Source organism: Leucopleurus acutus, assembly GCF_964270905.1.
Source record: "Leucopleurus acutus genome assembly, chromosome: 19".
Taxonomy (NCBI): Eukaryota; Metazoa; Chordata; class Mammalia; order Artiodactyla; family Delphinidae; genus Leucopleurus; species Leucopleurus acutus.
This window is the reverse complement of record NC_139161.1, coordinates 1,151,385-1,173,488: the sequence shown is the minus strand read 5'-3', so window position 1 is coordinate 1,173,488 and position 22,104 is coordinate 1,151,385. Positions and strand designations below refer to the sequence as shown.

Genomic DNA, 22,104 nt, shown 5'->3' with positions numbered 1-22,104 from the left:
CTGCCTGAGAGGTGAAGCAGCCTTTTAATGGCTGAAAAAACCCTTGCAGACACATCCTTGTGTTTTTAATTTGTCAGAGTTTCTGCAGTATTTTCTGATTAATGACACACGATTATAACTGCATAGCAGACATATTTTTATCCTCGGTTAAATGAATCGTTTACTCCACATTCTTTTAGAACTAGATAAGAATAGGGACACTTTTCTAGGAAGTCCCAAAGTGTTCTGATCGCTTCACATATTTATGCTAATTTTGTGGGACTGGCCAAATCCAGAGTTACTGTATGTTGCCAGCTTTTGTTCTCTTAATAGTCTGTTGCTGGTAACATTATGATGCACACGTGGTAGTCAGAACGCGACTCACTACAGTTCCATTCTTTTCATGTACGTGGAACAATATGTGCTTGAATAATTAATTTGTGCACCAAGTCATGTCAAACCAAATTAATATTTAAAAACATTCCTGAGCTCCATCTAAACAACCATGGGCTGCCATAGGGTTGCAGAAGAGAAAGAGGTGCTTAGGGGGAAAAACTGCAGCCCCAACTTTAGTATGACGTTGATGCCACCCGAAAAGCAAGGGCCCTAATACCGCGTGTAAGCCCCTGGGCGCTGCTCTGGGTGGCGAGAGGCTCTAGGTCGTCTGACTCGTTGATCTGACGTGCTCTGCGAAGCGGCCTCACGGTATTCCTGGACAGCAACCACGAGCCACCAGAGAGCAGTAGCAGAAAAAGGCTTTCCCACCAAGGGCTGGCCTGTAACTGATACCATGACGAGGTGCGGGGGAAGCGCTCACAGCTCTGAAGGCACACGACGTGGGGGCAAGTCCCAGCCCCTCACTCCAGCGCCGCCCGGCCGGGTCTGCCCGCCTTCTGTCAGAACTGAGCTCACACCTGCCCCCTCCCAGAAAGCCGGTGCAGGTGTCCAGCACGCGCGCTCTGCTCGGTTCTCCTTCTCAGAATAAGCGAGACTCAGGAACAAATAAAAGCAGGCCATTTCTAGTTGGAGACGTTCCCCTCCTGCAGGGCTACTCCTATTTCCACAGCTCGGAGCCCGGGCCCTGCCCTCCGCCGTCACCCTGTGCGGCCACGACGGGTCAGGCCCTGAGCACACGCCTGTCCGCTTCGGAGAGCTGACCTCCGCCAGTCCCACAAGGGCCACCACGGAGGCGGCCCAGCAGGCAGGGACCAGGGTCGGGGCTGGGGTGCAGGGGAGGGCGCCCCGGCAGGCAGGGGGCGGTAAGCAGCGCGCCCACACGGCGGGAGCCTCCGGGCCCTAGAGGACAGGTGCTCCTCGGGGTCACCCTCCTCAGGTAGGGGCCGCGGCCTCTGCCGTGTCTCTAGGTGACTGTCGGGGCGCCGCTAACCCTGGGCCTGACTTCGAGGCAGCTGAAGGTCCCACCTCGTAGTCTGCAGCTCCTGCATCTGTCCCTGCCCCGCCCCCCACCGCCAGGCGTGCGCGTCTCCAGACCACAGCTCCCACCCTCGATGGTGTCCCACCAGGACAGTGTTCCTCTTCCGTCTCCTCTTCCACTCTTTCCATCCATCAAAACTCCCGCTTCTTCAGTGTGACGGATTTCACTTTTTTTTAATTTAATTTTTAATAAAGATATAATTGACATAGAACATTGTATTAGCTTTAGATGTACATAATGACTTTTAAATTGAGGTATAATTGACATACAACATTGTATTAGTTCAGGAGTGCCACATAATAATTTGATGTTTGCATATGGTGTGAAATTATCACAATAAGTCTAATTAACACCCTTCACCTCACATAGTTACAATTTTGTGTGTGTATGCGACGAGAACTTCTTTTGGAAAAAGCCTTATTTTTTTATTATTTTTTTAATAAATAGGTTTTTTCTTTTTTTTTATATATACAGCAGGTTCTTACTGGTCATCAATTTTATACACACCAGTGTATACATGTCAATCCGGATTCCACTTTGATGAGAGCCATTTAACGAGAAACAATTCCGTGATGCGGTCGCATGACGCTGACTCTCCTCTGCACCTCAGTGCTGTTCAGACCGTCCCTCCTCTGGGGCGTTCCCAGGCGCTCTGGGGCACACGCAGCCTCCGGACTGGGAACGCGGGGCAGGCAAGCAGGGAAGGGCGGCTCTCTCGTTCGCGGCGCTCGCGGACTTGCTAGGCTGCCTGGCGGGGTGGGAGCTCTTCCGGCGACGGCTGTGTCTTATTTGTTTTGTGTTCCCTCCTCTCAGCGCAGTGGCTGGCGCATGAGGGTGCTCCGTACATGAGGAATGAACAAAGAGGTAAGTGAAGGAACCCTTGCAGACACAGTTCCATCTTAAGAGAAATCCCTTGTCCTTTCTCCTCTGTTCATTTAAGTGTAAAAGCGGTCACGAGTTACCCACTCCAGAAGTCGCCTTGCTGTGTAATATTTATCCGTTTTGAACACTGAAACGCACGCATGAGTGAGGCAGTGAAGGCGCGCGCGTTAAATAAGGAAGAGGGCAAACGAGAGAGGCTGCCCGTGGCGATTTCCAGCAGCCTCGCGGCTGGGCCCCGGGCCCGGCAGGGGCGCCGTCGGGGCATCTCAGGGCTGCGGGCAGCCTGTGGTCTCCCATCTCCCAGGCCTCGACCTCGGAGGCTCAGACGCTGAGCTCCTGTGCGGGCCAGGACACACCCTGCTCCTCTGCGCCTCTCTGGCTGATCTCCAGGGCATCTGCGACACCCTCCTCTGTCCCCAACCCGACGGCTCTCCGTGGACCCCAGCCTCCCGGGAGCGGCAGCGGGCCCGGAAGTGGGGCCGGGCGGGAGCCGGGCTGGCGTGGGTGCAGGTCAAGCAGGACCCGCCACTCCGAGCCGCGATGCGGCTTTCACCTGGGCCTACCTCCCCATCGCTTGCTTCCCCGATCTGAGCCCGTGTCCCGCGACAGGGCTGGGCCACGTGGAGTCGGTCCTTACGGCCTGCTGCTCATTTGGTGCGGCCGTCTGTCTACGTTGTTTGGCCGCGGTTCACAAACTGAAATAAGTAAACTAACATTTACAGGCTTATTTGAAAGTATTTGCCCATTTCAAACTCACAAAAACCCAGGAGTCAGGCATTATGGCTCCTGAATCACCACATTTCTTGGTTCCCTTGCCCTCATCCTTGAGCCATTTTCCCAGTCTTCTCGTTCAGTGCTATGTCCTCCATCTCCTCTTAGGCAGTGAGTGTGGCCCACCCTCATTCCATTCCCCTCCTTAGAGGGGCTCATCCTCACAGTTGGTACCTGCTGCCATCCATCCTGGTGACCCCCAAGCCTTTATTTCCAGAGGAGAGCTCTCCTCTGAACTCTAGCCTTATATTCCCAGGTGCCTAAGTGACATCAACACCTGATGCCCTGTGCACATGGACCACAGCTCCGGCCTCCTCTCCCTCCCTCTCTGCCACATCAGCTTTCCTGTCGCCAAAGCCTTGGCTAAGTCCCTCATCACCTGTCACTAGGATGACTCCCAACGAGCCACCCAGCCTCCAATCTCACTGCCTTACGACTCTTAATCCTCTGCTTCAATTCTCCAGTGACTTCTGATTGTCGACAGTTATGATCTCTCCACTTTGCACTGGACACGCCTATCATAAAAAATTGGAGCATGCAACCTAGCATGTGTATGTGTAAATCTGTAACACTAGCATATTAATACATTCTGCACATTACAAAACTTACACAAAATAGATGAAATACAAATACACATAAATGGAAGTTCTTTTCTTTCTTCCTATATCCTAATGGACCCTACCTGGGAGAACACTGTTCTAAATAATTACCAGAAGGGGTAACAAGTGTTGCAGGTAGGACACTGAGGTAAGGAAATGGAAGACACAGAAATGGCAGCACAGATAGACAGTATAAACCCCAAACTGGAGACCAGTGTTCAAGGAGAGCTGGTCCTGACTTCCCAACATGGTGTAAAGTATTTTACAGGTACTGATCTTGCTACTCCTGTTTAGAATGCTTTTCCTATTCTAATTTGCGTAGCAAATTTCTATTCACTAAAAAAACCTCAATGCATATGGTATCAACCTTTTCTGATCCCCTCCCAGACCCTATCTCCCCACACTCCATAACTCCATCTCTTCTTTACCTGGGATCAAGGCACTTCCTCACTTCATTGCACTTTGCTATACACACGTGTGTAACTCTAGAAGGCCTAAAGGCTGGGTCCGCTAGAGGAGGCCCCGAGATATAACTGCCTATTTCCACGCTGGTACTATTACTAGTTCCTTACACACAAGGTGGGCAAGGCGGGCATGTAGGCAAAGTTTCCAGAGAGTAGAAAGCAGCCAGGAGGGTACCGACCTCCCTCCACCCCAAAGAAAGGGGAGCTAGGCATCCTGAAGGGCCCGATTAAATCATCACATGGATCAGGTGGTACCACCAGCAAAAGGGTGCCCCATGGGGACCTGTGGGCCAGGGCAGGTTGTCCTTCTGACCAGGGGTGTTACTGTGTCTCTGCTCTATGCAGACGCACCCTCCGTCTATGTGAAAGGAAGGTATTCTTTGCCCCCAGCTGTTGGAAGGAACCATACTGCCCTCCTATCATGACAGATGCACAAATGCCTGCTTCTCCATAGACTATATGAGCTGGAGGGCAAGAATCACTCCGTTTTGAATATTCCAAGGTTGACTACGGTGCCTGACACGTAGTGGGAGCTCAGCAGAGGACACCGCTGAATGAACGACTGGATATCACAGATGTGGAAAACAATGATCAGAGATATGAAATTGGTTACTCAGGTTTATAAAGCCAGTAAGTGGTCGAGACTGGTCATGAACCAGCACCTTTGTTTTCATATTCGAAAGAAACTGATCACTGCATCTAGGCCCATACGTTATGTACCACCTGTATGCCAATGATGTCCAAATTCATATTTCTGGAGTCTCAACCTGCATCTCCAACTCCCTGTCTGACGCACCTCCATCTGGATATTTAACGTGAGGCTCGAACTTAACTCGGCAGAACTTTGTTTTCATTCCCTCCTAATTGCCCTCATAGCTGGCAGCATCGTCTAACTATAGCTGCTCAAACCCTAACTCTACAGAAGTCCTCTTTGCCTCACTCCCCACAGCTTACCCATCAGCAAGTCCCACCGACAAATGCACACATCACACAAGACACCCAGGACTGTCCGCAGAGCCTCAGTGGCCTTTTAGAAGCGTGAGTCAGATCACGTCACCTTCCTGCTCAGAAGCCTCTCCTTGTCTTCCAATCGCATGCAGAGTCAAACCCAGCTCCTCAGAGGCCCGGCCCTTCCTGCACCTGCTCTGCTCCTGACACACAGGCTTCCTCTTCTCTTCCGTCAGCTTAGACAGCTCCCCCTGGAGCGGCCTCGCTGACGGCCAGCGAACAGTCACCGGGCACAGTACCACAGCTCTGCACCTAACAGGGACTGTCACGCAATGCTCTCCTTGTTAAGTTGTGATTTGTGTTATCATCTGTCTTTCCCCCATTCAAGTGTAAGTTCCTTTAGAGCAGAGGACTGATCTATCTTGTTCTTTTCTGTAACCCTGAAAGGAATCCTCTTAGGGCCAGAGAGACCATTCCCTACACAACTTGGGGCAACATTCATGTGAAAGGCACCTCCTGAAGGTGTATACCCCCATCCCCAGGGCCTGGCACAGAACTGCACTCAAAATACCTTTATTGAGTAAATGAATCAAGTTGAAGGAAGGCTGTGTCATAAGCAAATTCCATATACATAATTCTGCCTAATTCTGACAGATAGGAAAACGTATGTGGAAATAAATTTGATTTATACATTATCCAAAGAGTCACAATTATAAAAGTGTTCAAGTCACAGAGTTCCATTTTGTCAATATCGATATGGAACGATGAGACTTCAAAGAGCAATTGGAACAGTCAACAATAATTATGATTTTTCTGAGAAGATCTACTCTGCTATTCCTATTTCTGAATTGAATTTTTTTAAGAAACACCGACTTTATGGCAATAGATTGTGATGTTTGCTGCATGTCCTACACCTCCACGGCTCTCAAGACCTGAACGAGCCACACAGGCTTTACAGGGGCCGGGGACACACGGCACCTCCTGAACTCAGGGCTTTTGTCTAACGACAGCTTTGGAAGCAATTTTTGAATAAATAAAGAACCAGAAGTTTTCCACCCTCACACTCTACTTCTCCTGTTGCACATGCCAGCATCATTTTATCTGGAGCTATTGTAAAATTTGCGCAACAAGTGTGGATAACATTTACATTACAAAAATTAGCTTTTCAGGAAACATTTGGTAAACACATGCATTTTGTACGTTAAATGACATCTTTGCAAATAACGAAATAAATAAGGTCCCACTTGACCCTAGCGATCTGGGGTTTGTTTCATTAATAAAGACTGACTTCAGGAGTAGACTTAAGATGAATGAATCGCCAGTTTAATCTTAACCTTTTTAAAGACCTACAACTTTCAAGTCCTTACTGGAAAATTCCCTCGTTTTAAGATGCTAGGCCTGGCTGGACCACTGCTGCATGTTCACTGAAAGCTCCTCTGTACCACAGAGCGATAATGTCACTGGGACACAAACACACCCATGCGTGCGCAAGCGCACGCGCGCGCGCACACACACACACACACACACACACACACACACACACACCCCCCGAGAGCACTGCTGCATTGCAATTGCCCCCACTAACAAGGAAAGAGGGTCCAGGCCACAAACTTCAGCAAACTTCTTATGGTATCTGAGGACACCATTAGCTCATTCTCAAATATTACTACTACTTTCAGGCTTTGACTTCATACCCGAGCAAAACAAATCCAAATGAACAGGAAAAATAACACACATTTTCAAACCCTGCAAGTCTAATTGTGCACTGTTTATGATTTCTTGTGATCTTTCCCCAACCTCTCAGTATACAAATACCCAAAAGTACTTGAGAGGTCAGGTAACAATTTAAATTAATTGTTAGAACAAGTGAAGAAAAATAACTTTCACTAAATTTTAATATTTGTTTCAATGGAAAAATATTGTATCAAGTTCCACAATGATCCACCAACTAGGTCTCAATGAGGCCACTTTTTATTATCCAAAAGTTTCCTGCTAGCGACAATATTTTCCAAGGTTTTCTCTACACAAATATTAAAGTAGCTTGAAAATAGACAATTATTTTCATGTAATGCCTTGCTCTCTTCCTCAAACAGGAGTTCAAGGTCTCCCCAACAGAAATTTCTGTGACTTTTCTCATGGAAAATGCTCAGGTGTTAAATATCTTTCGTATCCTGCAACTAGGCGTGATTCCAATTAGTCCTGAACCAAAGACAAAATGACAGTTTAATGAGCTTCAATTTGCCAGCTCTTTGAACATTTGATGATATCAGCATTTTGCCAGTCATTTCTTGCACTCTGTCTTCAACCTCTCGGTCCCAAAAAATTACCTCAAATATACAAATGAAGACATCAGGGACATCTCTTAGGGAACTGAGTCAGAAACCCAAAAATGACTTTTCCAAGACATCAAGGAAGAAGAGCTATTCGTCCCATATTTCCTCCCAGGTAACTTCTGCCAACTTCCTCAGTAATTTCATTTAAGGCAGAGGCGAGGAGAAGGAAGGGCAAAACGCTAAGGGCAAAGGGCTAAATGAAGGCGTTTTTCTATATGTCAACGGGAATGACATCCCTCATGTGGAACAGTGGTTTATTGCTGGAGTATTTTATGTAAAAGAAAACTCTTCTGAAAGTTTTTCATTTTGACCAAAATTACTCTAGAACTCAGCTCAAACTGCATCAACATAATTTGTTTTTCTAATTGCTCTTTGTATTTCTATCAAGAAAGTCTCCAGCTTTGAACTTACTAAACCACCTCGACCTCATTTCTAGGAGGTTTTGACCAGCTGTTGCCGTGTGATAGGATTCTTACAAGGATCCCTTTAGGGAAAAAAATGCCAACATTGAAGTCTTTGAGCTTTAAAAAGTCACTCCGTTAAAAGGAATGGATCATATGTAGTATTCCAAATTAGTGTGTGAATATAACAGACATTCATCTGTAGTAAACCATTCACAACAAACCGTATTTCGCCAATACTAAAAGCAAGTTCCTAAGCAATATCTTATAAAGATTGGTAGGTCCCACTGACCTAAAAGCTTACTGGATCCTTACTCTGGACATATCTTCTTATTTCGGTAATAATGTGAAAACCAAAAGTGAACCCATTTAAAAGCATAGGAAACTTTAAATTCTAAAATTTGTGGGAAGGAATTCTATTCCAAATAAAATATTAAGAAATGCATATCTCTTCTGAGTTTAGCTGGTTTCAGAATAGAGACATAGCCATGGCTGTCACTTTGGAGAGAGACTGAAACTACTGGCTAAGACCTGATTTGGATTTATATAGCCTGAGGTATGGGTATCAGTGTTTAAACCTAGCCATGTATTGAGAATCCAAAATGAAAATGGAATGGAGTTTATGCAGAATAAATGAAATTCAGAGACAACGAGCTCCTCCATAAGCAGGCGAATGGGCAGGGGAAGTGGTCACGAGCGCCAGGTACACTACTAGTTATGTCACCTTGGGCAACTTGCTGCACTGTCAGAATCTTTCCTCGTTGATAAAGTGGAAATACATACAAGTCATTTTCTGACCCAGGCAAGAAGGTCAAAACCGTTTCCAAATAGGAAACTTAATCCTTATGGGGGACTGGAAGGGCTGGATGAGGTGATGCGATGGAAGGGGCCGAGCAGAGAAATTCAGGACTGCTCGAGAGGCACTGCTGACTCAAACCGGACTCGAGCAGCCCAGTTCAGTTACGACCGGCAGCACCGTCAAGTACACCAACTCAATGAAAGAAATGCAAATTGAGATGAGAATCTCAGCATGGGAACAAAGGTAGCAGTGTCTCTCTCCCTCTCTCTGCCCGGCAGAGATTCACACAGCCCTCTTCCTTTTTTGCCATGTCCAAGTGTCTCCAAAAATCTAAAACCTTTCTTGGAAGAGGCTGTGAGATAAAGAGCACTGAATTAAGAAGCCCCGGTTTGCTAGTTCTGTGACCTTGGGCAAGATAATGACCTTGGAACCACAGGTTCTTTATGTGTCAAATGAAAATAATTGGATGCAGTCATCTCTCGTGATGACTTAATCTGACAACATTATTGCTGGATATTCAGACACTCGATATGACTAAAGGCTTCTTATCTGTCGAAACACGCTGTGTACACAGACTTGTGTTCCCTTGCAGTCTCCCAGTTTTCACCACTACAGAGTGATCACATTATACCCTCCATTGTAAATATCCTCAGCATTTAATCATTAAGAACAACTTAATGTTCTTCAAAACAATTTAAATATTTCTTTAAAAATCCATTAAGTATAATGAGAACATAGGACAGATTTTTAAAGCAATCATTATTGATTGATATGAAGTTGTTATTGCAAATGGAATACTTTATATGCTATTATTTGGAAGGCTTGTCTTGAAAAGGAATATTCTTTATCTAAAAGTGGACCACATGCCATAGAATGTGGTTTCCATGGTAACTGCCACATTTTAAAAATATGCACAGGACCAAAGATACATTGTATAATACTTCAATAAATGGATCATTCTTAGAGAAATCAATTTCCTTGTCTCAGCCTGTTTTTGTTTATTAAACTTAATATAATTTTTTCCACAATGAGGACCAAGTTGAATTATTTATAACAGTTTAATTATAGGTAGATATAGGCTACTTTTGTGCTTTTAAGATGAAAATCATCACAGAATTTTAGAATTATTATGGAGAAAGAAAGCTGGTGACCTATCAAAAATGTAGACTTTACTTGAAAGGGCATCTTTTCTCATAATTAAGTATCTAAGAAATAGTATTCTTCTACACACTAATATATACAATAATATACTAATGCAAATATGTTATTAGTTCATATGTAATTCTATTACATCACCATTGGATACTAATAAAGTGAGATCTTTGCATCAATGCATCTATTCAGAATATAAGGATTTTTGTCCTATTTGGAAAATTCTGAATAACCTATGTTTTTCACGGCAGAAAAAGAATATTTCCCCCACAGTCTTTTAAAAATGGCTTAGTTGGGAAAAACCTCTATTTGTATTTTAAACAAACACCGAAAGTTCTTGGGTTATCTTTTTTTTTTTTTAAACATCTTTATTGGAGTATAACTGCTTTACATTGTTGTGTTAGTTTCTGCTGTATAACAAAGTGAATCAGCTATACATATACATATATCCCCATATCCCCTCCATCTTGCGTCTCCCTCCCACCCTCCCTATCCCACCCCTCTAGGTGGTCACAAAGCACCGAGCTGATCTCCCTGTGCTATGCGGCTGCTTCCCACTAGCTGTCTATTTTACATTTGGTAGTGTATATATGTCCATGCCACTCTCACTTTGTCCCAGGTTACCTTTCCCGCTCCCCATGTCCTCAAGTCCATTCTCTACGTCTGTGTCTTTATTCCTGCCCTGCCCCTACGTTCTTCAGAACCGTTTTTTTTTTTTTTAGATTCCATATATGTGTGTTAGCATATGGTATTTGTTTTTCTCCTTCTGACTTACTTCACTCTGTAGGACAGACTCTAGGTCCATCTATCTCATGACAAGTAACTCAATTTTGTTTCTTTTTATGGCCGAGTAATATTCCATTGTATATATGTGCCACATCTTCTTTATCCATTCATCTGTCAGTGGACACTTAGGTTGCTTCCATGTCCTGGCTATTGTAAACAGTGCTGCAATGAACATTGGGGTCCATGTCTCTTTTTGAATCATGGTTTTCTCAGGGTATAGGCCCAGTAGTGGGAGTGCTGGGTCATATGGTAATTCTATTTTTAGTTTTTTAAGGAACCTCCATACTGTTCTCCATGGTGGCTGTATCAATTTACAGTCCCACCAACAGTGCAAGAGGGTTTAGGGCGTTAACTTTTAAAGCACTTCCGATCTAGAGATGTTTTCTAAGGGTTTCTGGAAGAGTCATATAGTGATAATACCGAAATGTAGGCTTATGACTTGAAATATGCTTTCTTTTGATTCATAATATCCACTAAATTGGATCTCCCAAAGCAACTGCATTTTTTGATGTTGAGGATAATGGCATTACCCATAAATTAAAATGAAAATCTGGCACATTAAAATAAACTTGTTAATTACATTTTGTGAAAGTACTTAAAGAATCTTAGGTTTTCCCACTGGATTTTATTCCCAAATGTTCTAACATATCGAGAAAATCATCAGTGATACTGGTCAGCGCCTTTTACATTAAGCCCATGTCGTATATTTCTCTCAGAATTGAGCGTTAGAAAAAAAATGAACTGGTATGATTTCTTACATTAGATATTTAGAATTACACAATTCATCATGTTTCACTCTTCACTGTGGCTTCTAGGCAAGCTCAGAGCTAAAACTTGTACTTAACTGGAGCATTTTCTTTAAAAGTATGGATTTTCTGATGCGGTTAATATCATTTATTGCTTAATTACCATTTTCAGTTATACTGCATCTGTATGTGTTTATCATAAAATGCTGCCTCAAATCCTTTTTGAAAATGCTTGGAATATAAAGAAATTAAAATCAAACGTTTTCAACAGAAAAAGTACTAGCCACCCCAAAGCCCAAAGACCATGTATAGGTTCAACAATAGTGTTCAGAACATACATATCGTTAAATTCACCCTTCGAGTAATCTTTGAAGAATAATAACCCATCCTTAATCCACTGCACACATGTACACACCCAGTTTATAAATGGACATTTTATCTTGTGCCCAGATTCCCAAATTCATGGAAGATAATGTTATCAAGATATAATTTTTAAAACTGTCCTATCATAAACATCTTTTTCGGAAAACTTTTTTTTAAGTGTAAGAGAGAAAGAAGAGGGGCTCTAAAAATCCCACATTTTAGAATCGGCGATCGATGTAGCCTCTTACTGTCAGTCAGTATGGCAAAATCCAGATGATCTGCCTTTATTGTGCAAAACTGTTCATATGAGAATCATGATTCTCAGTTTAGGGAATCAAGACAGGCATCAAGATGCCAGCATTAGGCAAGACCCACCTCACTATATACAAATCCCCAGTTAAATGTATTTTCAGATGTCGCTGAAAACCCTCTCCACTCTACAGATGGTGGTTCACAGTGGCTGCTGTGGTTCCTCTCTCACTACTCAATGCATCCAAACCTCAACAGCTCACAGAGAGAGCTGTCCCAACATGGGGACACCACCTCTGGGGCGAATCACAAAGGTCCTCTAGAACAGTCTCTACGAGGGCTCATACACACCATTCACTTCAGCAGCAAACATCAAAGATCAAGCAATCTCTGAGTGGTTCAGGGTCCTAAAAGCGCAACCAAGGGATCAAGGAATCTACGTTCTGTTTTTCTTCAAGTTCGAGGGGATAAACTGCAGAAATTCTTTCACTACATTGCAGTTCAAAAGCAAAACAAGAATTACACGAGGACTACCATGTTGGAAGAAGCTTTCCTAAGATGATCACAACAAAACTATAAATGTCCTTTATGTTAAAAAACATGATGGAATCAAGCAAATCATTCTCCAAAATAACTTCAATAAGAGGGATCTGGCAAATGAGAAATATCTGATAATGAGGTTGCGAATTTCCATATGTCTTGAAATCTACTGATCTGGGTACTTTTCCTTAAACGTTATGACCTCAGGTACATAGCAGACTGAACATCTTATATGAAGGTAGGAAAATTTAATGTGCATGTTAGCAAATGTAAGTATCACAACATAAACTCTCCCATCGTTGAAAATCAAGGAATTATGGCAAAACTATAATGTATGCATAGAATAATTAGCTAAATGCACCAAATAAAAAGAGAGAAATGGTTAACTGTCCTTAGTTATATTACTGTATCTCATTGTTTCTCTATAAAACAAAAATTACTTGAATAACAACGCACCTGTAATAATTATATAGCATATTCACCAAAAGGGAGCTCCCAGTTGATATGATTCACCTTAAGGTAGGTGACTATACTTTATAACAATGGTTTTATTAGCATACAACATATTACATAGTTGAAAGAAGCCAAAAGTAGATTTTTAGTATATTGCTTGCAATCAAGAATCTGACAGAAGAAAAGCAGCGAACAAAGCCAGAGCCCCCAGAATAGATATTTCACTGTCCTCCTTTGCTTAAATATTCCAACTAGTCCTTTTTACAAAATGGCCTCCATTGCTAAATGGGAGCAGCCGGGCATGAATTGAATATCAAATGTCTCCCTGGAACTCAAATAAGACATTACACAATCCAGTATTTAAGATACTTGTGTTTGTTCTGCATCAAACCACAAAACAGTGATTTGTTAAAAAGGCTCTTCTATTTTAAAAAAAATATGTCACTTTGCTTTTTCTGAAATTTGTGAATGGAATTCAGAACCTAAAAGGTATTATGCATTAGACTACTTAGACCACAATCATGAAAAGATATGTTTGGAAAATGTAGGACTTACCTGAGGAAACTGAATTAATAGCCCCAATAAATAGCCCAAAATAAATACAAGTTGTCAGCATTTTGGTATACACGATAAGATTTTTTTAAATATAACTTACTGATAAGAGTTTTTTAAAACTATGCTCTCTAAAAACAACTTAGCATAGCTTCTGCAGAAAATCATTTTCATTTTGATCAAGAATGCATTTAGCCTAAGTTTCCAATGCTTACTAGCATTCCCGGGACAGCAATTCCAATTGTTCCAAGAAAGACAGAAAATCTCAGAAATATAATCGTATGCTACAGCATTTGAAGAGGTCAGATTAATACTTCAATTAGAAGAAATTCAATTAATAACTTCATTATACTCTCCCTGTGGCTTAATTATATGTAATAATTCTAAAATTTCCCTTTTGTTATCATTGGATGAACCGCACCCTATATATGGCAGATACGACATATGCAAAGTCACAAAGATTTCCTCTAAATTTGGCCTCTGTTTGTGTCAGCTTTCTACAACACCACGAAAATAGTTAGAAGTTGTATAAATTAATGTATTTAACTGTATCGATTATTCAATTCTACCATGCAAACAGATCCTACACTGATTCAGAACCCAAATATCTTCTCAAAGAAGACAATGGTAAGGCTTAACATCATCTTCGAAGGAGAATGTAAGTGTGAAAATATTCTTAACAAATTGTAGTACTAACAATTAAAAGATCAGAATATATTTTATAAAGGCTCTAATGAGGTTGGTGGCAAAAATATAACACACGTTGATTTCACAGGAACCACCTGACTATTCTGGTACTAGGGCTACTACAATGACTACCTCTTTAATTAACAAACCCCCATAAAACAAATTTAAATAATTTTCCTAGAAATGCATGTGACTGACAAAGAAGCCTGTACCTCCATCTTCATCCGAAGGTAAAACACAACGCAAGGTCAAATGAAGATGACCAATAGCCCTATTCTTTGCCTTACCGTCTCCCGCCTTCCACTCAAGACATAACATCTGTTTAATCAGCAGTACTTTTATGTTTAGATAATTATGAAATTGCTTAAACACATATTATAACAAACAGAAGGTCTATTTCGCTATTTAAAATCTATGTTATTTGGGGAGGAAGGATAACCAGGAAGAAGCTCATGTGTGGTGTGGATAATACGGCTAGATTTCAATGGGAGAGAGGTATTTAGACCTAGTAGATGGTATGGTTTTATTAGAAAAGAAAATTATCTTTTTATTGTTATCAATTGCTCTTCAATTTTTCTTTAATAAAATTTCACAGCAACCTCCTCAAGAGGATACACTAAAGGCCTTTGATTATATATACCGTAAAGAATGTATTGTACCACAAAGAAACACACCCGATAAGATTTTTTCCATCTGAAATTTATAAAGGTAATTTTCCATGCTGACAGTGCACATTCCATCCCTAAGTTTGAAGAGTCAAATGCTGCCACAGCTGGGGGTTATTCTGCAAATGGCCTCCAGCAGGGACTGCAGGGGTGAGGCAGGAGGCGTGGCGTGCTCCTGGGGGGTAGCCCTTCTCTTTATCAGTTATCATCTCAGTAACCTAATCAAATATAGAGTCCAAAGAAAAAAAGCAACACTAGGAAGGAAAAGCAAATATTAAAACAGCTGCTTGATTACCTACAGAGATTAAAACAAAAAGCAAGGAGTGAGGCTGATATATTTCCTAGGGATTTGCTAAGGCTGAGGGGAGGGGTAAGGGGCAGATACCTTAAAAAAAATCCATCATGAAAGGAACTGAGACAAGATTATAAAAAAGGGGCCAAGTTATAGCGCGCCATGGGATTTTTAATCTGGCTACCTGTGGTTTCTGTAGTTAAAGCTTTATTCATCCCCCAAAAGAGGGGGTGGGGAGAAAACAAAAAAATCACATTTATTTGTCAGTTTTGCAAATGATCAAACAGCGTGCATCAACAAGAATAATAAGAAAACATGAAACGCTGATGACTTTTTAAAAATAGATCCCCGTTGTATCAAATATTATTGATAATTACCTGTGAATCTCGTTTCCTGAACTCTTGGATTTGATTTTCGTGCTCCATATTGGCAGTGTGAAGCTGTTTCTCCAGGTCTCCAATTTCCCGTTCATGGTCTCGGACTAGGCTATCCTTCTCTGCGTTATGCTGCTGTAATAGGTGCGTCTTCTCCTGTTCATGCTCCAGCTTCAGCTCTACTATCTGATTGGACAATGAGGACAGTTCATCAACAGAACATCCTTGTCGTCATGACAACTCATGGCCAGCTTAATTTTTCTCTAATTTGCCCAAGTTGAAAATTTTATTTTTTGCGTCATTATTACCTCACCCTTAAAATACTCTCATTTTGTGGGGGGGGAGGGGGGTGGATTTTATCTAAACCTCCTAATATTCAAGACAGTTGGGCATATTCAGTAAATCCTTCTGCAATCTGTTGACACAAATGCCTGAAACATTGAAAAAAATTATGTCGAATGCTAGGTATTTCCTCCCCAAGAATTTGGGTATTACTGACCAGCAATGGTTATAAATGGTTAATAGTCAGTACGCTTTGCTTTTTGCTGAAATATATACGACGTAAAAAGCAGCAATTAAATCGGTCAGTTTTCTTTATGGTTTTCAAATAAAAGATCGAAGCTAAATACGCATCTGGATTATTGTATATACAGTTGTCTTTCTAAAAATAAAATGATAAATTTCAAAGCTCTATTATCTCGTTGTCGGCTACGGTATACCAACATAAACAGATGTTATGTGTTCCAGAGGGGCACCTGCTGTGCTGCAGGCTTGCGCCATGATTTCATAAAAAGCATTCTATTCTCAGGATCCTTTCCCAGTCCACTCCACACTGGAGACTGTGACCTTGGCCAGTCTTAGCCTCTCCCTGCTAGACTGAATGGCAGCCCGAGACCGAGGGCCTGGTTGCCGCAGCTTTGATACTAATCCTCCCAGGCTGTGCACAATGGCACCCTACCTGGCCTGCACACTATAGCCAGCCAGGCTGTCTTTGAAGCAGGTGATGAATAGGGACTGCAGGAAGCCAGCTTCCCCAGTGAACTCCAGGCCACACAGCTGCTAAGAACAGTCACTTGGATTTTTCTTCAGTTTTGGTGGATTTCAGGGGGAAAAACTGCTGTTATCTAGAATACGCTGTGTTATTTTCGGCGTGAGAATCCATCTTCAAAAAAGCTAACAGTAGGAGCCTGCTCCGAATCGATCTTGTTTCGTGCAGTGAATCACCAGACTACCTTATCTTAAAGCTATAGCATTCACTTCTCCAGGCACGCATGCTGCACCACATTTCAGAAGTTATTTTCTTACTGGGATTTTTCTTTGAGGGTGGGAAAATCAACAATAAACTCCTAACCGCTCATAAACTTACTATTTAGAAGAAAGAAAGGTGCACTAACTCTGGAGTATACACACTTATCGGAACAAGATAGTACAGAAAATAATACGGAAAATTTTATTTTGCATCTGAGAACAAAGACGCATTCTAGTGAATTTATGTCTGTTTAAAATTTAGGGATCTTTCTTGCCTATTATTCTACTATAGGCAATATACAGAAAAAATGCATATAAATTTTCTCTTTATATACCATGCCAAGTAGAAAAGTTTTCTATGATTATTTAAAATAAATGTGCATGGTTTTCTCTGTGATTCACACAACTACAATGTTAATCCCAACAAAAAAGAGAATTTAAAATTTTATTGACATTACTGCATCATTTTCAGGCAGCCAAGTATATGAATTACTGAGTTAGGATATTTTTAGAACAGTCTTGGACACATTATTATTTCTACCCAGTGTTATACTATCAAGCATTATAATAATGAAATTATAAATTTTAGTAAAACATTTAAACATGTACCACACTGAAAGGAAACAGAAAGAGGTAAAAAGGTCTACTGAGATCTGATTCTCAAAAGCCTCAAAAAAACTGGGAGAATGGTGTGATTTAAAATTGACAGAAAGCAAAATATTTTACAATACTCTAAGGAAAAGTAACCGATTGACTTTTCCTTAGAGTATTTAAGGAATAGTAATTTTAAGTAATTCTTCTTAAAATTACTATTTAAGTAACTTTAAGTAATTAAGGCAGAAGAGTTACAGAAGTTTTCCCCCAAGAAAAGACACCAGACCAGGACTGGCTGTGAGATCGTTAGTAACAGCGCTGCCTGGGTCTAGGCTCCAGAACCAACACCCTTCCACAGAAACTCTGAGTTATCTGGGGTCCTGACACCTGGACCAGTGACCCTGCTTTCCGTCCATTCATTTTAAAAAGTCAGGAACAAATGAAATAGAGACAATGGCATTTGAAGCCTAAAGGCAGATGTTCATAAGTTAAACTATTAAACAGTCCGCTGTTCTGTCAGGGTCTGTTGCTCAGTGATGCTGGTTAATGAACAAGTCTCAAGGTCGCCAGAGCCTTTTCAAATGAAATCGCTCAGCCCTGTCTGCTCGATCCAGCGCTGTTTGGCCAACTTCTAGAGGTTACAAGCCCCTTCTAGTCTTTGCCTAGGTTTCCTCACTGTCAGCGATTTCAGGCAGGGGTGTCCTCTCCAGATTAATGGTAGAGTCCAGGAGGAAAACCCTGATGTTCTGGGAACATCCTGATGATGATATTCATAACCATATTCAATGCCATCATCAAGGTGGATCTGTGTTAAAGTTCAACCTAGCCCCTTCCAGGTAGATAAATGTCCTTTACATGTGGGTGCTTCTCAACAGCAAACAGGAAGTAGCGTATCCTCTTTACCTTGAGCTACTAGATACTTTTAGTTGACCACAATAATGTGCAATGGAGCTCGCGGTTACCAGGAGGTGGTGCGTCATGGAGAGTGTGGAGGGTGGGAAAGCAGACAGCATCTGCAAGGGTGAATGATGAAGTGGTCAGTGGGGTCTCTAAGTCAGGGTGGTCCAGAGCCCATAATCTATGCTCCAGGGGGAAGAGGAGGCCCCATCACCAAGGCATTCTTAAGTAAGGCAGGTAAAGAGCTCCCTGTAACACAGAAGGGAAGGCTTTAAGCTCCCTAATCCAAAAGCATGGAGCTGTGGGCCAGGTAACTATGCTTGTAATGCCACTCGACGGGTGTGAAAGCAGGCTGGCATGTCTCCCAGGACAAGGGGAGTAATTAGGCCTCACGTGCAAGTGCCTGGGAGCACCTGCCAGCCTTTGTGATGCTGGACTTGATAGCCTGCTGGTTGGGGCCTGCGTGAGAAAATGGCTTTATTGCCTAGAAGCTACTAGGTTGACTCACACGAAATTATCCAACAGGAGATGAATAAGGGCCCTGCCCCACCCACTATGCCATCCCAACACACTCTGACCTTGAGGTTCTGAGATCCCTGAAGGCACAGCCCTCCTCCCAGACCGTATCCTGCCACATATGTCGATGGCCTCCTCCCTCCGCCTGAAGCTCCACGCATGTGTCCTTGGGTAGGAGCACACCCAGGCCCTGAGACGACAAGATGCGGGTGCTAGACAGCCAAGTCCCTGAGGGCCTTGGAACACACACGCTAAGTTCTCCTAACTGTTCTACAGCAGAATTAGTGCTAGCAAATATGGCCTGAACACGCTTTGATAATCTTATTTTTTGAAGTCATTACTTCTCCGTACACAGTATATAGAAGATCAACACATCCCAGTAATACTCCTCAAGGTCAGAAATTCCAAAACCAGAGGAGTAAATTAAAGACGTAACAGAATGCACCCAACACATAAAAAAGGAGGAATTGCAGTACAAAAATATTAACTGAAATAACCTCAAATGTAACCAGATGACAAAATCTATATTCTGCAAGCCCCATCATTCTGGACGGGAGGAAAACATACCTTAAAAATCAGAAACAACTAGAGTGATAGGAGAGCTTAGTGAGAACATGAGTGCAATGCAAGAAGAACTCAAAGCCAAGAAGATGAAACAACAGAATTAACTAAGGATCAAATAACTGCATCACAAAATAAATTCTAAATTAGAAACGAGTTGAATAAACAGGGCTAAAAATGGAACCACTGATATAGACAAATGACTGGAGATAATCACAGTAAAGGTCCATGAAGGACACAAAGAAAAGATAATATAGAGAGAAAGTGGGGAAAAAAAAAAAAAAAAAGAAAGAAAATCCGTGTGTACACAGGTACGTTATCAGAAGACTTCCCTGAAATGAATGAAGAGTTAAATGCCTATATCAAAAAAGCAAACTGTATACCAAGAAAAACTGATTTAGACTGAGTAAAAGAATGGCTCAAGAATACTATAACTAAACTCAAACATGGAAAAACTCAAAGATTATAGAACCTAAACCACTCTTGGAAAAGAAATACTTGAGCACGAAATTTAGGCAACCAAGAGATGACTGACAAAGCTGTGTTAAGAGCAACCTTTGTGCCAAAAGGCAGTGGGTCAACGTGTGCAAGCTTCAGGGAAAGAAAGGAGGAGCAGAGACTTTCATGCCCAGCCAAACTATCCTTCAAAACAAGGGAACAAGCGGTGACTCTCAAGCAGGCAGAAACACAGTGGATACGACAGCTACATGCCCTTCTGGGAAAAATGACTTGATGAAATCTCAGCAGTCAACAGATGAATCAAAATAAAGGACTCAGATATGAAAAAAAGTTCTGGTGGTGTACATATAATCGATTTAAACTTAAAAAGCTAACTATATGACTGTGAGAAGCATGGTTATGGAACAGAATATAAATGTTACAAAACTCAACAATGTATAAATAATACTATAACTGACAGAAGAAAGGTAGGGGTGGGTGGAAGGAAGTGGAAGCATGTATCTTTTATCTTTTCATAACAGGGAGTAAAAACTGAACCATAAAATTCAAAAATGCCTCTAATCTCAATGTATTTGTAATCTTTATTTCTTAACTTTCTAAGAAATCATTTCTTATATGATAAACAATTTTCTAAACTTCAGAAATTCCTTCAGTTTCCCCTGCTTCTTTAACTGATTTCACATAAAATTAAATATTTTAGTAAAAGTGACAAATATAGCATGGTCCCATTTTTTAAAAACTGCTTTTGTCTCTATACCTGTCTATCCTTCTACTATCTCATAAAAGTGTCTGGGATGATAACCACCTAAGATGAACAACAGTCATTTCTGGAAGATAAGATTTGGCTAGAATTTTTGCTTCCTTCGTCGTATGCATTTACCATGTCAAATGGCTACAGCTCCCTTTGGGGGGAATATTAACTTGTTGCGTTGCAAGAGCCTTTATCAAGAGACATGGTCTCCCTTCAAGCACATGGATTCTGGGTCTGTGAACTGTGATCTTAAATCTGGAAACTTGAACCATGATTTTCCATTGAAGTGGAGAACTGTCTAAAGTTCACTTGCCAGCTCTTGACTTTCTTTCTTGATATTGTACAAGTATCACTCCCGTTGGTCTCTGTCTTATCCCTCAGAGCTCCGTGCTTTATTCACTATCGCCACAGACCCCTGCAGGGCAAGACACCGTGGTGGCCACTCCTGCCATGCTGCCCACTGCAGCGGTCACTCCTACCATCCATCTGATGTTCAGGGCCCCACGGGCAGACCCCCAGCAGCCCACTGAAAGTTGGCCGCCTGGCTCCAGCGCAGCAGTGCCTACGGTGGGCCTGGCACACGGTGGAAGCCAGACCAGAGCCGCTCAGTGGAATCAGGGGCCCATCACCATGCCTTCTTCAGCACCTCCTAGGCCCTCCCTGGGTGGAGGGTGTCTGGCCTAAAGTAACAAATGACTCTAATATTCTCATTCTCCTAAGACTTCGACCTCGTCCTCAGCACTATGCCAAGGCAGTTCTGGCATCTCCACCTCGGATCAACACGGCTGGAGTAGTAGAGAAGACCACTACCTAGTAAGATCACAAGCTTCGTTAACATGCTACATACTTAAAAAAAGCAATGAATGTCAGCTCAAAATTGTCAATAATTATATACGTTAGACTAACAACAGTTCAAAAGGCACTTTGATATACAGTGCTAGCCATTGAAAGTCGAAGATTTTCGGTAGGGCTTGCCAGGTGACACTCCCACATCATCCCACTTCCTACTCAAGGGATCCCTGTGCAAATTTTTGCTTCTTGGTTGTGAAATTCAGTACTACTTTTGTGTCGTTGATAAGACTCATTAAGATCCTCACTAAAAGACAAGTGTACCACACCCTGTGTTTTTCCATTTAATGAGATAGAGGGCTTAACATCATCAGGTTACGTCTCTGAGCAATTTTCCATCTGCATTTGCAAAACAGCACATTTGAAATGTCAAAATAAGTTACCAAATTCTCTAGAGCTCCAGAAATCTAGGTCCAGTGAGGCAGAGTCTACTGTAAAGACAGCACCGTTTCACTAGACTGATTCTTTACTAAAAGATGTTCAAATCTTTTCTTTTTAAATTGCAGTTATATGATATAAAATGCGCTACTGGACGTTACATTTCATGACCGATAAAGACTCCAAGCCTTTGGAGTCAGAGGAAAAAAACATTTTAGCACAGAAAATACTACAATATGGTCTGACTTTCTGAACATGTTAATAGAAACAGGCACCAAAAGAAACAGTAAAAAGTCAGCAGTGTGTCAAGAACAGAAATAGAATTTGTCACCTATGGAGAGCCTTGTGGCTCCAGGATTAGGTATTTGCTACAACGAAATG

General features: G+C 42.0%; 1 protein-coding gene across 12 annotated transcripts in view; it reads right to left on the bottom strand.

Annotated features, from left to right (window-relative positions):
* The window catches only part of CEP112 (centrosomal protein 112), a 422,061-nt gene that overhangs the window by 196,039 nt on the left and 203,918 nt on the right, over positions 1–22,104 (bottom strand). For 11 of the 12 annotated variants that reach the window (XM_082861163.1, XM_082861173.1, XM_082861169.1 and 8 more), the window contains one exon: positions 15,474–15,656. The exons of the other annotated variant lie outside the window; for it this stretch is intronic. In XM_082861163.1, coding sequence (XP_082717289.1) covers positions 15,474–15,656 — 183 coding nt within the window. The remainder of the gene's footprint in view (positions 1–15,473; positions 15,657–22,104) is intronic. 12 annotated transcript variants of the gene reach the window in all.